This window comes from Ceraceosorus guamensis (assembly GCF_003144195.1).
Source record: "Ceraceosorus guamensis strain MCA 4658 unplaced genomic scaffold IE81scaffold_42, whole genome shotgun sequence".
NCBI classification, from domain to species: domain Eukaryota; kingdom Fungi; phylum Basidiomycota; class Exobasidiomycetes; order Ceraceosorales; family Ceraceosoraceae; genus Ceraceosorus; species Ceraceosorus guamensis.
The window spans coordinates 65,747-76,958 of NW_020290037.1; the positions used below are offsets into that span (position 1 = coordinate 65,747).

At 56.3% G+C, this 11,212-nt stretch overlaps 4 protein-coding genes across 4 annotated transcripts; 2 read left to right on the forward strand and 2 right to left on the reverse strand.

The window, feature by feature from the left end:
- Positions 1-241: 241 nt before the first annotated feature.
- IE81DRAFT_291781 (WD40 repeat-like protein) lies at positions 242-1,978 on the forward strand (the record flags this gene model as incomplete). The annotated part of the gene is made up of 6 exons (XM_025511920.1): positions 242-499; positions 588-660; positions 744-1,141; positions 1,289-1,331; positions 1,408-1,700; positions 1,868-1,978. The coding sequence occupies 6 exons, from the start codon at positions 242-244 to the stop codon at positions 1,976-1,978; spliced, it is 1,176 nt and encodes a 391-aa protein (XP_025368635.1).
- Positions 1,979-2,077: 99 nt separating this feature from the next.
- IE81DRAFT_324467 (hypothetical protein) lies at positions 2,078-5,190 on the reverse strand. Its single transcript, XM_025514237.1, has 6 exons — positions 4,518-5,190; positions 4,128-4,341; positions 3,823-4,057; positions 3,628-3,736; positions 3,173-3,562; positions 2,078-3,105 (listed from the first exon to the last, which is right to left on the reverse strand). The coding sequence occupies exons 1-6, from the start codon at positions 4,813-4,815 to the stop codon at positions 2,405-2,407; spliced, it is 1,947 nt and encodes a 648-aa protein (XP_025368636.1). The 5' UTR covers positions 4,816-5,190; the 3' UTR covers positions 2,078-2,404.
- A 560-nt stretch (positions 5,191-5,750) lies between these two features.
- Positions 5,751-8,620, forward strand: IE81DRAFT_348285 (VHS-domain-containing protein; the record flags this gene model as incomplete). The annotated part of the gene is made up of 2 exons (XM_025516240.1): positions 5,751-5,963; positions 6,071-8,620. 2 exons carry the CDS (start codon positions 5,751-5,753, stop codon positions 8,618-8,620), a joined length of 2,763 nt encoding a protein of 920 aa, XP_025368637.1.
- A 188-nt stretch (positions 8,621-8,808) lies between these two features.
- IE81DRAFT_173539 (hypothetical protein) lies at positions 8,809-10,348 on the reverse strand. The gene has a single exon (XM_025510650.1). It carries the CDS (start codon positions 10,224-10,226, stop codon positions 8,997-8,999), a length of 1,230 nt encoding a protein of 409 aa, XP_025368638.1. The 5' UTR covers positions 10,227-10,348; the 3' UTR covers positions 8,809-8,996.
- Between the last annotated feature and the right edge of the window lie 864 nt (positions 10,349-11,212).

Sequence of the window (11,212 nt, forward strand, 5' to 3'; positions counted from 1 at the left end):
CCCTCTTCTTCACTGCGACTTCTCGTCGGCGAAGCTATTTGCTGCATTTCGTCTTGCTTGCAGTAGTCGTGCCGCTCTCTGCTCAGCCGTGAAGCGAAGCGGACGCACACCGTGGCACTCTCCAAATTCGAGAGGACATACTCAGTCACGCAAGCATTGCAAGGAGCTGCAGCGTAATCTCGCCCGGGCGCTTGTCTACCCACGCCTCTTGCTTGCGTCCCAACTTGCTCGTCATTTCACAATGATCGACGCAAAACGAAAAGCTTCCGGATCTAACGGTGATGCGGCATCGTACTACGCTTCGCAAGTGGGTGCATCTTCAGGACCCGTGGGAGGATCACTGGTCAAGAGACAACGACAGGATGAGGGGGACGATGGTGCGGGAGCATTGGTGGCTATCAGCTCTGATCGGCAAGGCAAGGATAAAGGATTGATGAGGAGCGTCAAGAGGACTAGCAGCTTGCAAGCTCCTATCGTTTCGCTCAATGGAGCTCACGGAGTGAGTGTGCCAGCTGCGGTATACGCGGTTAGCAGGAGAGTACTTTTTTGCGCTGAACTACGTGTACCGCCCCGCCCGTCCCTCTCAGGCCGAAATATTGGACGTGGCATTCTCACCAGACGGCGCATATATCGCTGCGGCCAGCGCAGATCGAACTATTTGTGAGCAGGCGAACATGTAGGGAGCGTGTAAGGAAGGCCGAGCATTCCGCAAAACTCATCCTTTCACTCGCTATACTTGGCAGCCATATGGACCACGTACGGCGATAACACCAACATTGGGATCTTGACGGGTCATTCTAAAGCGGTGACCTCGTTGACCTGGTCCAAAGTGGCACCAGCGCATACCCCCGTGCTCTTTAGCGGCTCAGCCGATGGAACGCTGATAGTCTGGGAAGTCCTGAGTGGTACCAAGGTGCGAAGGCTTAGGGGACACAAGGGCATAGTCAATTGCGTAGCCTCTACCAGGAGTTTTCCACAATTGCTCGTCAGCGGAGCGGACGATGGGATTGTGCTCATCTGGTTCTGGCAAGAAGAGAGTAGACCTAGGGAAGCTATACAGGTCGGGTACCCCGTCACGGCGGTGGAGTTCAGCGAAGATGGAAGTCAGGTGTATGTTGCGGGTTTGGATAATGATGTGCACGTGAGTAGCTCCACAGAGCAGTTGTGAGGTGTCAAGAAAGCGCCGAGGAGGGCTAAACGTTTGCCGGGCAAGCATCGTCGCCGCCAGGCGCGTGTCGGACTGATGCGCCGTGCTTACACAACATTGTCACCTCGAACCCCTCGACAGATTTATGACCTGACTCAAAAGTCGATCTTGTACACACTGCGGGGTGAGTTCTCAGTCCCGCTCTCATGTGCTAGATGTGATCACCTTTTGACGCGAAACTCTTCCCGGCATCATCCCAGGGCACACCGATACGGTCTTGTCCATCTCCCTGTCTCCTCAGGGTACACACCTCGCCAGCAGCTCGTCAGACGGAAGCATCCGAATCTGGGACGTGCGACCTTTTGCGCCCGAGCCTTTGCCGGGTCAAAAAGGCAATGCGCGATTGCAAAAGACTTTGCAAGGTTTGAGCATAGGCTTCGAACAGGCGCTCGTGCGGTGCAGGTGGAACAAGAGCGGCAGCAGGCTTGCGGCTGGAGGTGGAGATAGGACGGCTACGGTGTGGGATGTGGAAAAGGCGGAAATCTTGTACAAGGTGAGTCTTGAATTGGTAGCTTGAAGGAATGGGCAAGGGGGGAAAATGCGCGAAAAAAATTTGCCCCTGCATAGTTTAGAAAGCACAAGAGCAAGACATTTGTTCCGTCGCTTTGTTGTGGCCGCTGCTCATGCCGAGATTGGCCCTTACCCTATCCTATCGCGCAGTTGCCGGGCCACAGAGGTACTTGCACAGCGGTCGACTTTCATCCCAAAGAGCCAATCATTGTCTCGGCCAGCTTCGATCAGCAACTGCTGCTGGGCGGTGAGTGCTCCTAGTTGTCCTGCGCTGCAATCTTCACCGGCGCCATTCTTTTCCACCGAGCGAAGTGTCGTCATGCTCATTGCTGCTCTCTCCGCGCCATCCTCCGCTCTTTAGAGATTGAACCTTGATAGCTCGTCCCACCGCTTTGCTAGATGACTCGACCAATCGGCAGCAGCTTGCCGTACTGCACAAAACAAAAGCAAAATGAGATGCACATCGGCCATCTTCTCCTCCTTGAATCTCTGAGCATCTCGAAGAGCCATGCGCAAAAGGATGATGTTGAGGTGACTTGCAGAGCAGGGTGGTTGGTGTTGTTACAAAGAGAGAACAAGCACAATTGAGAAGGGAGGAGGGGAAGGGGAAAGAACAGACCGGGCGACGCGTGCAACGAACATGGCTGATCCTGCTCCTCCATCAGGCTTACGAGGCATCACGTGCGGTCAAGCTGCAATGCTAGCAGCGCCGTGCAACGGTAAAGGAGATGCCAGGGGCGTGTCGGCAACTTCCGACGCGTCGTTGTCCACAGCAACAGCGGCCGAGCGTCCGATACCCAAGACCGGCATTGCCGGTTTCCTCCTTGAAACGCCACTCGAGCTCTTGCCTTGCATCATCTGCACACCCTGCTCGAGCCTTGCATTTTCGTCTTGCGCTAAGGAGCCGGAAGCCTTGCCCTCCGACGACTTGGGCTCCACCTTGGCTCGAGAGCTGAAAAAGTTCCTCTTGCCTGATTTGCGACCCGATCGACTTTGCCTTTGCGTGCCGAAGCCCATGCCTAGTACATCGTCTCGAGCAGGATCGCCCAAAAGGCCAGAGAATTGTACGCTGCTCCTCCGCCCGTTCGCAGCCGCTTCCAGCGCATACGTAGGATTGCCGAACCTAGCTGCCAAATCGTGCGTTCCAGCACCGAGCAAGCTTGCATTGCTGTTGCCTCGCTTCATCGTCGAGCCTCGCCTCGATCCGTTGGGGGTGGAGTCGATGGATCGCGCTTTTGATGCGTAGCCCGCTCGAAATGGTACCTGACCTGCTACGTCGTGGCCCTCTGCGCCCATCTCAGATGCTCGCCCACCTTCGTCAGATGACGATCCTTCGTCACCCGATAGTTCATCCCCAAATCGCTCGACGTGTGCATCTCTTAGACGTTCTGTGATGGTCGAGAAAGAATTTCAGCTGCATCGCCTAGGTACGTGCTCGTCACGAATCCGACTCACGTGTTATCCTCTGGTCCAGGTCGGACTCGTCATCATCCTCCAGATCCATGTCCGCGGGGTTGATAGAATGAGCAGGAGTCTCATGCATGCCTACGCTAGGTGCCGGGTTGAGACACCTAAGATTCTCCACAATCTTCTTGACGAGTCCATCCAAGTATTCTCTGGTATTCTGATTATCCATGCTGGTGGGGGGTACGTCCAGCTTGTATTCTGGTCCAAAATACTGAATGTACTCGTTGAAGGGCAGATCCTCGGGCAGCTCTTTTCCAAGCATCAAGCCTGTTTCGTACGTCCACGTCCGCGCAACATTCCGCACCGTGTATCCTCCGCCACCCAGACAGATCAGGGGCACTCCAAACGACTGCATGAACCGCACACACTCGGCGTGTCCTTCCGAAGGTCAAAGACGAGTCAGCACGACTCGACCGGCGGTTCGGCATGTCACCAGCACTCACCTCGCATGCTCAAGTTGAAACAGCCCAGCTTGTCTCCTGCAAGACTGTCAGCACCGCATTGGAGCACCACAGCCCCGGGTCGGTACCAGTCCATGATGTGTTGCAACACCTACGCGATCAAGAAGCGGCATATAGTCGGTCATCTGCGATACAGCCCGATTCAGCACGACCCAGCATGCCCAAATGCGTACTCACAGGTCTGAAAATCCCGCCAAACTCCACGTCACCCACTCCATCCCTGAGAGGCACATTCACAGCGTACCCCTTGCCTTTCTTGATGCCAATGTCCCTCACATCCCCAGTCCCTGGAAAGAAATCTCCAAACTTATGAAAACTGACAGTCATGACTCTGTCTGTGGTGTAGAATGCTTCCTCAACGCCATCACCGTGGTGGATGTCGATGTCGATGTACAGCACTCGCAGGTGCGTTCTATGCGCGTTTAAGGGAGTGTGTCGCATTCGTCAGAGCTGCCTCAATCCCACTTTTCGTGCGAGCTCACCTCAGCAGCTCGAGTATGGCCAGCACGATATCATTCACGTAGCAGAACCCGCTAGCCTCTCTCTTCTTGGCGTGATGCAGTCCTCCGGCCCAATTGATGGCTACGTCTGCTGTGCCATCGTTGATGGCGTGTGCTGCAGACAGTGAACCGCCGGCAGATATGCTGCAGAATTCAAATAGACCTCCAAAGGCTGGGCAGTCTTCGCCTATCAGAACTATTACATCCGAAGGAAACTTTGGACGGTCAGCTCTGGATACCTAGTTGCGCACATGACGTGAAGGCAGCTCAATCTGGTAGAGTGCAAATGACTCGAATCTGATTGCTGCTTCGCGCGCGGCCAGCTGCCATAAGGCTAGCGCCATGCGCCCACTGTCAGCGGCATGCACTCACATCTGGTCCCATCCCCAGTCAGCTCGGCCACCGTTTCAGGAGTGACTCTCTGCAAAAAGTCTACATATTCATCCGTATGAAAAGCAGTCATCTGCTCTCTTGTAGCTCTTCTGGGTCTGACGAGGTGCATGTACCTGTGCAATCCGTAATTGGAGACCAGGTTATGGGTCATCCTCATCCGATGAGGCTTCATTGGATGTCCGTAGCCATAAGAGTAATTGCCAACATCCTCGTCGTGGATATAAGTGACGCGATCACGACGACGTGAAGAGGTCGCGGGAAGCGGTAAGGGCTCCATTTCGAGCAACGGGCAGAGGTGCGACGGGATCCGCGGCTTGCTGCGGTGGCCGTGTCCGTTGGATCGCAAGCGTCTTGGCGAGCACAATCAGAGATTGATGCGAGCTGAGCTGAGCGGGCACACTGCGATACTGGTGACTCAGCAGTGCAGTGCGGCAAGCCTCGATCCGCAGAGAGGTGGTGCGCAAGCAAGCTAGGTCTGAACAGCCTGAAAGCAGCTGTGCCAAGGTGAGCAGATGGTCGGCGCTATTCTTCGGTGCAGCTTGCGCGACCCGCTCTGTGCCAAAGAAAGGTATGTGCTGGGCTGCTGCTGGTGTGCAGGATTAGCAATGAAGCCAAGGGTGATGTGAGAGAGCAGTCGAGAGTCAAGAGTGTGAGAGTGGTGTCGCGAGGCCTGGGCTGAAACAACCCACACACCGGGTTCAAGCTTCTCATGCACCCCTCGACTGCCATCCAAGATCTAGATGGAGCTCATCCTCCACCGTCCGCCGAAGTGTCACGTGTCCTTCACTCCACCGCTGAGCGAAGTGCACAGCAGCGTGTGCGCCCTTGGCTCAGCAATCATGAATGCGCGTGCGCGAAGTGAGCCGTGGGCGTGCGGCGTTGGTGTCGCGCAGGAGCCGTGCTGCAGCTGCACCACCGGGCGGTGCGAGTATGTATAGGGCTCCACCTATCTAGACCTTGCAGCTAGCCAGCCCTGCTGTCGTGCTACGAGGCAGCGCAGCGTTTCGCCCACGATCATCCACCGCATCGCCATCATTCAACTTGCAGCAGCAGACATCGTTCCTGCTCACCAATCAGCGTGCGACTTTCAGAGCTCTCCGAAGACGGACCCACTGACTGCCACAATCGAGCCGCAAACCCATCTCTAGTCTGTGCGAGCTTCCGCTACAGCCCACATCTAGCCATCCAGCCCAGCAACCCACTCGCGCCACCATGGCGGGCATTTTGTGGGGCTCAGATGCCTTTGCAGAGCTCGTAGACAAAGCTACGTCTGAACTGCTACCAGCAGGTCAAGAGGACATCTCTCTCAACCTCGAGATATGCGATCAGGTCAGAGCCAAACAGGTCCAACCTAAGCATGCGATGCAGGTCATCAAGCGCAGATTGGGTCACAAGAACCCCAACGTGGCCATGCTTGCCCTAGGTGTGAGTACGATGAAATCGCACACTGATCGCGAAGATGCGTTGCCGCTAACCACGCTTTGCCTGCTTGATGCTCGGACGCAACCTTACTCGTGTCTCGATAACCGCAGCTCACTGACGTGTGCATCAAGAATGGTGGCGACCATTTCCTTACAGAGGTGGCTTCTCGAGAATTTATGGACAATCTCGTGTCCATCTTGCGGGATCCAGCAGGCGTCAACGTGGATCTCAAGTCCAAGTCGCTAGGATTGATTCAAAACTGGACTCAAATCGCCGAGGCCCGACCCGCATCTGCATCTTCCTCCATGGGCTACATCACGCAAACGTACCGATCTCTCCAAGAAGCGGGCTTCGAATTCCCACCCAGAGACCCAGCTGCTGTGATTAGCGCTGCGCTGGTAGAGACCATGACTGCCCCCGAATGGATTGATGGGGACGTATGCATGCGTTGCCGAACAGCCTTCACGACCTTCAACAGGAAGCATCATTGCAGGAACTGCGGTAACGTCTTTGATGCGCAGTGCAGCGGACACACGATGGCTCTGCCTTGGTTCGGAGTAGGTCAGGATGTCAGAGTGTGCGATGGTTGCTACGCCAAAAGAGCGCCGCCCAAGAAATCGGCCATCAGCTCCACTTCTTCAGGTAGCACCAGCTTGGCGCGATCTCGCTCCGACGCTGCTCAGATCACGCCCTCGGGTAGAGGGGGGGCGGGCTCTCATCACAGATCAGCAACCTTGGGTAGCAAGTCCGGGCAGCCACGCAGCGCAGGCTCAGGTCAGCGCATGCAGCGAGAGGAAGACGATCTGGCTCTGGCGATAAGGCTCTCGCTAGAAAGCTCCGGATCCAACTCGAGCGGTGCGCCGTCCAGCGGCTACGTGCCTTCTTCGCCGCCAACCAGTCGAGCAACTCGTCAACCCGATGGACGCATGCTAGAAGGCACAGATGCAGATGATGACCCAGACTTGGCAGCCGCTATCGCTGCCAGCCTGCGCGACTTTGCCCCACCAGCACCCAGCGCTCCCACGGACTTCTTGCCAGCAGATGCTGGCAGTCTCACTCCTCGAAGCCGTCAAGCACATCAGACCAGCACCGCGTCTCGCTTGCCTTTGCCACCTTCTTTGGAATTGGCTAATCCCGACATTGACGCGCTGCTGAGCTTCTCTCAAGGCATCCGGGTGCAAGAAGCCCAAGCTGCACAGACTGGCATGTTCTCGGCATCTCAGCCGGGCACTGAACAGCAGCAAGTATACGCGGCGTATGACAAAGCGACAGCTGCGAGACCCCGGCTAGCACGAAACCTGGAAGAGGGAAACAGGAGACTAGCAGTGTTGACTTCGATGCATGATAAACTTGGGGAAGCTGTGCATCTCTACAACCGCATTCTCGACTCACAACTCTCAAGGCCAGCAGCGAGCTATGCGCCGCAGCACAACGGACACGCGTACGCCTACGCTGCTCAGCAGCATCCTCAGCATGCTCAACAGACGCAGCAATGGGGCTTCCATCACCACTCATCACAGGACCGTCATGCCGAACCCTCCTCTGTTGCGGGATATTCTGCCGCAGCTACTCCGAGCTCTTCCTTGTACCCCAACCTCTCGCAACAGCCTCAAGCACATGGGTACGTCGATCCTTCACAGCATGCTATGTCGCACGGTATTCAGGGCTTGCAGCCCTGGCAACAGCCACAGCAGCATGGCCAGCACCCAGACGGCCAGCACCGAGCTCCTCAGCAGTATCACGCGCCTTATTCACAGCATCATCCTTTCGATGCCAAAGAGGTAGTGTCCCCTTCTGCTCCACCTCACCAGGCGCATGGTGGCCCGCAACCTCAATCACAAAGCTACGCATCGCCCATGCCCTCATTTGCGGCTCCCCAATCTGCAACGCCACAGGAAGCGAAGCGACAAGAACCGGCCATTTATGCCAATCAAACCTTCAGTCCTGAACCGAACCACGCTCAACATGCGTCATATGCAGGGACGTTCACGCATCATCCGCAATTCGATCCACAGCAGCAACAGCAAACCATCAGCAGTCCACACCAACAGCAGTACGAAGCACCTTGGCATTCGTTGCAGAGTCTGCCGAGCGTGAGCTCGCTGCCCACGGTCGATTCTGCTCATGGGAAAGCAGTGCACTCCCCCTCTGGATGGGCACATTCGGCAGCCGGACCGCAAAGCGCTTTGACGGTCTCCTCCGCGCCTTTAGCGCTAAACGAGAGCGGCTTGACACCTGTGTCTATCGAAGATGCCACTGGCAAGGGTCTGACGTCCAGGCAGGTGCCTCCGCGTCAAGAAGCTGTGTTGGGTACTTCTCCTCAGACGGATGGTCAGCTGCCTGGTTCTGCTAGTTCAAGAGATGATGTTCAGTCAGTGGGAAATGCACCGCGAAACATCCCCAGCGCCGCTCCCGTCCCGTCGACACCTTATTCTGGACAGTCTAGGCCTCCAGCTTTCCCGCACGCAAGTGCACCCGAGACGGATGTCGAAGCAGTGAGCGAGAACGCTTTCAATGGATGGAGAGATATACCCATCGCCCCAACGGCTCCACCTGTTGACAAACCTGGGTTGTCAACGGCGCCAACGGCACACGTCGACCAGGAACCTTGGAGATCGCCCGCACACAGACAGATGGAGCCGAGTCTCATCGAGTTCTAGGGTGGACAGCCCGGCCAATGCAATGCGGAGACTACATTGAGGTCGTCTTGTGCGCATATGGCCTTTACAATCAGATCAGGTTGTGTCCGCTCAACAAACGCTTCATCATCGCCGCCGGCGCAGTCGTCGATGTGCACATCAAGAAGTGTGTGTCTGGGAAAAGCGGGATTGCGACGAGAATTATTGTACAGACAATTGAGACGCGACAAGGGGTATGTGAAGATGATGGGCGTTTCAACGTGATCATGGCCGGCAGCGGAGGCAAACGGATACGGGCGAAGCAGGCGCGGAGCAGCCGTTAAGGGTGCATCGCGACTCCTTGTGAGGCTCTTCCGCCCGCGAAGGGGCTCGCGATCGCGTAGCAGCGAGTGGCGGACTAGCGACTGAACAAGCGCTTGAGGCCGAGGTTCTCCAGCTCTGCGCCGATGGAAGTCTTGAGCAACATCCGTGCGGATAGGCGAGGTGTGGTTGGGCAAGTGACCGTGGTCAATGCCGGCAAGACCAGAGCTGTTTGGAGGTTGAGACTTCGTGGGTTCAAGCGCGGCGACGAGGAACCCGAACCAGTTGCGACGCTTTGCAGCTCTGATCTTGCTGGCTTGCTCGACTGTGAAGATGGCTTGGGGAGGCTGAAGTCGCATGGTACTGCCGTTACTGGTGCTGGAGCGTGTGCACGTGCACGTGCTGCGTGTCCGTCGCTTTCCGCCTCCGCAGCGCTTTCCGCTTCGGTCTCGGTGCTCGAGCGAGAAGCTTCCAGGCTCTCGTCATCCGGAAGCAAAGTGATGTGCCATTGTTGTCTCGTTTGTGCCTCTTCCGTCGAGCCCAGCATCGGCCTGGATTGATCTTCACCAAAGATGTCCCTGCGCGTTTGCGCATCCAGAGGAACACCGTATCGGGATTCGAAAGAGACGGCGCTGCATCTCTTGTCCGTGCTTCGACGGCCCATGGACCTAGTATGAGGCATTGAGCGACGCTGAAATCGTCTTGCGTCGGTGTTGAGCTTCGCATCGTCGCTCAATTTGGAGGGGAGCGCACTGGTCGTCGCGCTCTTGCCCATCTGGACAGAGTTGGCGGGACAGATGACCGCATAGATCGGCAAAGAGTCCGTAGAAGCTGTTGCGAGCTGCATCTTGTAAAGATGGAGTGGATGTGAAATGTGGGTGAAGCGATGCTTGTGCAGTGGAGAGCAAAACGTAACTTCTGTTGGGTCGAGACGCGGTATGTTTGCGCTAAATCCGGTCAGAGGAACGGTCACGAGTGATGCTGCCAGCGATTGAATCTTTGAGCGGGGAATGGGTTTGTTTGGATGGAGTGACAGACCGCGGGATGTGAGCGCATCAAGTCCGACATATATACCTTCTTCCCAGATGCTTTCACCTCCTGGCGCCTTTGTCTCCCTCTTCCGCACCAAGGCGTCATGAGGAAACCCACGGTAGCCTATCGAGGTGGGGCAAGAAAAGATCAGCCTCCGGACTATCTGGCTCCGTGAAGTCAACGGAGGTGCGGAAGCAGATGCCGCGTACGCGGTACGAGCCGTTGGATGTGCCGGCTTGCGCATCACGGGCAAGCCTCGTGAAGCACACGCACGCGCGCGTGCCATATGCAGCATCTAGCGCGGAACTCCATGGCTGTGCTCTGGACCGCGTGCACGAGGAGGGCGCGTACCATTATTATTATTTCAAGTTGTGTGTCTCTGCTGCTGGGCTGCAGCTCAACTTGCTATACAAGTAGCTGATGTGACTATATATTCACTCACCAGCATATTATACGATGACGGCTCGACAAAGCGCAAGCCACAAACGTACGCGCACGTATGCACAGCACGGCACTTCAAGCAGCTGCGTGGCAGCTGCATGCATGGCTGCATCTGGCCCACGAGGAGACACAGCAGCAGGTACGCGAATGGAAAGGCAAAGACATTTCTTCCGCTCATCTTCTGCCACTTCAATCGTGAATCGATCGAGCTGGCTGAGAGTCCCAGCAAGCTAACTTCTCTTGAGGGCGGATGTGATCACGCGGCATCATCATCCATCTCACTGCCATAGCCTAGAGCTCGGCATGGCGACACCGCCTTTGCGAAGTCCGTATCTTGGTATCGCACACCTTGGCATCTCGCAGAGAAAAGGCGCGAGAAAGGAGGAGAGCGCATGCGGTGAATGACCATGCAGAGTCTCCAGTGCTCCGGACCTGCTCCGATCACGAATCCAGGCGTCTCAGATTCACAGATTCACAGATTCACAGATTCGGCTCCAGTGAAGATCTCTCCTGCATGAGCAGCAGCAGCAGCGAGTCCGTGATGGGTAAGCGGGCAACCTTTGCAGCCACAGGCAAGCAAGCATGTCGCAACCGAAATTGCACAGAGATTTCCGATACGCGAGACACTCATCAGACTTGAAGGCCTAGCTTCAGACATGCTTTACTCGAGGCATTCGCTTTCTCTCACTCACTCGACAATGTACTCCGCGTCTGCATGAGCTAGCAACGGCCTTCCGCGCTGCTCCGATACAGGAGAGACCAGCAGCTACCTTTCCTCTTTGCAGCTCCATCACGACTGGTCAGCTCGTCCTGCGGCTGGCACCCACGCTCGCACTGCAG

What these genes read in the sequence shown, in the direction of transcription:
- IE81DRAFT_324467 (XM_025514237.1), bottom strand. Translation starts at nt 4,815, where the DNA reads ATGGAGCCCTTACCGCTTCCCGCGACCTCTTCACGTCGTCGTGATCGC. An exon ending in GACTGGGGATGGGACCAGAT is followed by an intron (nt 4,342 to 4,517) that starts GTGAGTGCATGC and finishes CGGATGTAATAG; the next exon opens with TTCTGATAGGCGAAGACTGC. An exon ending in TTGGCGGGATTTTCAGACCT is followed by an intron (nt 3,737 to 3,822) that starts GTGAGTACGCAT and finishes TTGATCGCGTAG; the next exon opens with GTGTTGCAACACATCATGGA.
- IE81DRAFT_173539 (XM_025510650.1), bottom strand. Translation starts at nt 10,226, where the DNA reads ATGCTGCATATGGCACGCGCGCGTGCGTGTGCTTCACGAGGCTTGCCC.